Raw genomic sequence first — 3,489 nt, 5'->3', positions numbered from 1 at the left:
TATATATATATATATATATGTATCACCCTCTCTCATCTATATATTAATATCATAGTCTGTAATCAACAATTGGAGTTTCTAGCTGAACTCCACAATATAGATTCACTATTATCTTAAATCATTTTTATTAGAAGTCAAGTAAGAAAAAGATTATGAATTTCATTCAATGAATATAATTGAATTACAAAGAAATATCAATCTATTATATAGAAAACACAATATAATTAATCTTACCTATCATACATACTCAAACCATTTAAGATGTTATTCTACCATCTTTTCTAAGATATGAATTATCAACTTTCTTATTAAAGTATTCATGTCTAATCTAATATCATATAATGTATCCATTATCAAATATAACATTTTCATATGAATTTATTATGTTGTTGATTTTTTATTTACGCCCAAATAAATTATGAATTTTTTTTTACAACAAATTTGTAAATCAAAATTTGAAAATTTCTCTTTATAAGAATCCAACAATTTCTTTTTCCTAATATTTGCTATCAAACTTTGCTGTTATACACAATACTTTTGGTGAGGAAAAATTTCATATATCTCACATTAATATTACAAACATTACTTTTCATACCTATAATATATGGATCAAAAATTTGTTGGTTGGAAAACAATAAAAATGTCTTCATCAATGATTATAAAGTAAAAGCATAAAAAATGATATTGGCAAAGTATTATTAGAATATCATTACTCATAAATAGTATCAGGTAAGAAAAACAAAGAACTATTCCTCAAGTTGTTAAAATTATAAGTATGGTATAGTAATTCCTTATCTCAAATAACCTCTCACTCTTCACACTTTCACTATAGTCACTTTCTTATGAACCCTAGAACAATAGAGACCCAGCTAAAAAGTATTGCAGGCATGCTGTAGCAAAGAGAAGACACAAAGTCAACAACCTTGGATCTATGCAAAAGCCTTAAAAGGTAATAGTAATAATAGTAATAGTAATAGTAGTACTCAATATTTTTCAAATGGATTCAATTCAACAATTTATGGACACAAGTAACTCTGAACATAACCTCACAAATAACACTATCACAAGCACCAACATAACTACAAGCTTTGGAGCTGCTAGTGCTAGCTCTTCCTCATCTCCGGCCACCACAAGCCGCTATGAGAACCAGAAGCGCCGTGACTGGAACACCTTTGGTCAGTACCTCAAGAATCACCGTCCCCCTCTTTCACTCTCTAGGTGCAGTGGTGCAAATGTTCTTGAATTTCTCAGGTACACGCACATATATATACCCTTTTCTCTCTTCCTTTTTTTGTTACAAACAATTTATTCTTTTAAAGTAAAATCATCTTTGAAGTTACTAGCTCAGTAATAACTTGGTAGACATGGTTTTTTGTTGTCAGATTCTGTGGTTGCGTCGGAATAAAATTGTCTTTAGACATGAAGAAACTTATTTTTCTATGTCTGATTTTGTATGAAATAATATAAATATTTTTTGCAGTATTACAATATAAGGACTTCACTACTCCTATATGTATATAAGTTGGATTACCACTTCTTATCCTTAATTTTTAATATGATCTTAAATTCTTTCAAAATAAAAATTTATTGAATTAATATGAGTCTCATCAAGAACACCCTCTCAGGAAGAAAAAAGCATGATGAATGGAGAACAACTAAAAATCTATAAGCAAACTGATATATACAACCTTGAACATGAACTTAATTTGTTTAATAAAAACTGTATTTTTAATTTGTTGATTAAATGTAATTGTTATTATGTGTAAACTGGCAAGACCAAAGTTTTCTCTCTATATTTTTTATTACAAGAAATTTAATTTGTTTGATTAAATTCATCCTTCAAATGATGAGTTTAAGGAGTCAAATATTTATGAGAGCAGTTTGGTATACAATTTTTTTGTCAGCAATAAACCTCATTAAAACATTACACCCAAAGAGATAATAAACTAGGTCACCCACTCCACAAAAGAGTATTTGAAAGTAGAAAAACAAGCATTGAAATAATTTTACGAATGAAATAAAATTAAATCCACTACCTTATTTATATGAAAATCGAGGATTTTCGAAAATGATTTTGTTCCTATCATACCAGTTTGGTACATATTTGTTGATGAAAATAACGTAATATGTATAGGTACCTAGACCAATTTGGGAAGACCAAAGTTCACACTCCAATGTGTCCCTTCTATGGGCACCCTAACCCTCCAGGTCCATGTACATGCCCTTTGAAACAAGCATGGGGTAGTCTTGATGCACTCATAGGTCGTCTTCGTGCAGCTTTTGAGGAAAATGGAGGAAAGCCAGAAGCAAATCCATTTGGTGCTCGAGCTGTGAGGCTTTACCTACGTGAGGTTCGTGATCTTCAGTCCAAAGCAAGAGGCATTAGTTATGAGAAGAAGAAGAAGAAGCGGAAGCAACCACCACAACAACAACAACAAACCGTGCTCCCACCTGCACCAACTTCAACTCAATAAAGCAATTAATTAGTTTCACATTCCACCAAAAGTTCTACTCTTCTTAGTCTTCTGTGATATTGTGGCTTCAATTGTTGTTGCAAACCAGTTTCAAACCATGTTCTTGATCTTAGTCTTGATCCATTTGGAGACATATATCCTATACCTTAGTATTATATTTACTATCTTCTTTTTCTTTTTTTTACTTTTTTGTTAGACAATTTTTATGAAAGTTGCTTTGTGGAGTGGGATGTTTCATCTTCATCTTAATTATACTTTAATAATGAATTTATAACCCTAATCTCTAGTTTAGTATTACATTTAGGGTTTTATTTTGATGTTCAAATAAAGTTAGTATTTATGAAAGGTGCAATGATCTATGATCTGGGGCCATATAGAGTGTTTGTTTTTGTATGTTGTTTGGCGTGAGAGAAGGAAAAGTTAAAAGATAATTGATATTCTGAGATATAATGCATGTATCTGCTATTATAGCAGAGAGTGCGGTACTGGTAGTAAACTACTAGTGGAGTACTGAAAAAGTGATAGTGAGACTGAATAATGTACTTCAATAATCATCTATATTTAATTAAATTGTTACACTTTGGTTTCACAACAACTCATGTCATTAACCTTCCTCAAAGATTCAAAGATAAGTTTGTTTTGGAATTAACATGCTTCAACTTTCTTCAATCATATGCTAATTAAGTGTATATATCCTTATATTTCCAACTTAGGTAGAAGTAGCCAAGGAAAAAGGAAAAAGGGTTATATTTACATTCTAATTATAAGTAGACGAAGTTGTCTTAACAGGAAAGAGAACACAAAACCAAAAAGTGTATTGACATATCTTTAGTAACAAATTTTGTTAATCAATTTGGCCGACAAACTTGTCTGTAGATAAATGTAGTTTGGATGATGTATGTGACTTTGGCTAAAAAAAAATGAATTTTCCACAATCCCTCTGGTCATGAACAGACACCTATTGTGCCTCCATTTGGACATAGGATAGATGCTATATATATAATATATATATATA

General features: G+C 30.5%; 2 protein-coding genes across 3 annotated transcripts in view; one reads left to right on the top strand and one right to left on the bottom strand.

Moving 5' to 3' along the window:
• LOC109348447 (protein ROOT PRIMORDIUM DEFECTIVE 1-like) overlaps positions 1-3,489 on the bottom strand; it is a 45,647-nt gene that overhangs the window by 11,815 nt on the left and 30,343 nt on the right. The gene's annotated exons all lie outside the window — the stretch shown is intronic.
• On the top strand, positions 785-2,693 carry LOC109348452 (protein LIGHT-DEPENDENT SHORT HYPOCOTYLS 4-like). The gene is made up of 2 exons (XM_019588911.1): positions 785-1,251; positions 2,135-2,693. The coding sequence occupies exons 1-2, from the start codon at positions 998-1,000 to the stop codon at positions 2,472-2,474; spliced, it is 594 nt and encodes a 197-aa protein (XP_019444456.1). The 5' UTR covers positions 785-997; the 3' UTR covers positions 2,475-2,693.

This window comes from Lupinus angustifolius, chromosome LG05, assembly GCF_001865875.1.
Source record: "Lupinus angustifolius cultivar Tanjil chromosome LG05, LupAngTanjil_v1.0, whole genome shotgun sequence".
NCBI lineage: Eukaryota > Viridiplantae > Streptophyta > Magnoliopsida > Fabales > Fabaceae > Lupinus > Lupinus angustifolius.
This window is presented reverse-complemented; position numbering and strand designations above follow the sequence as displayed.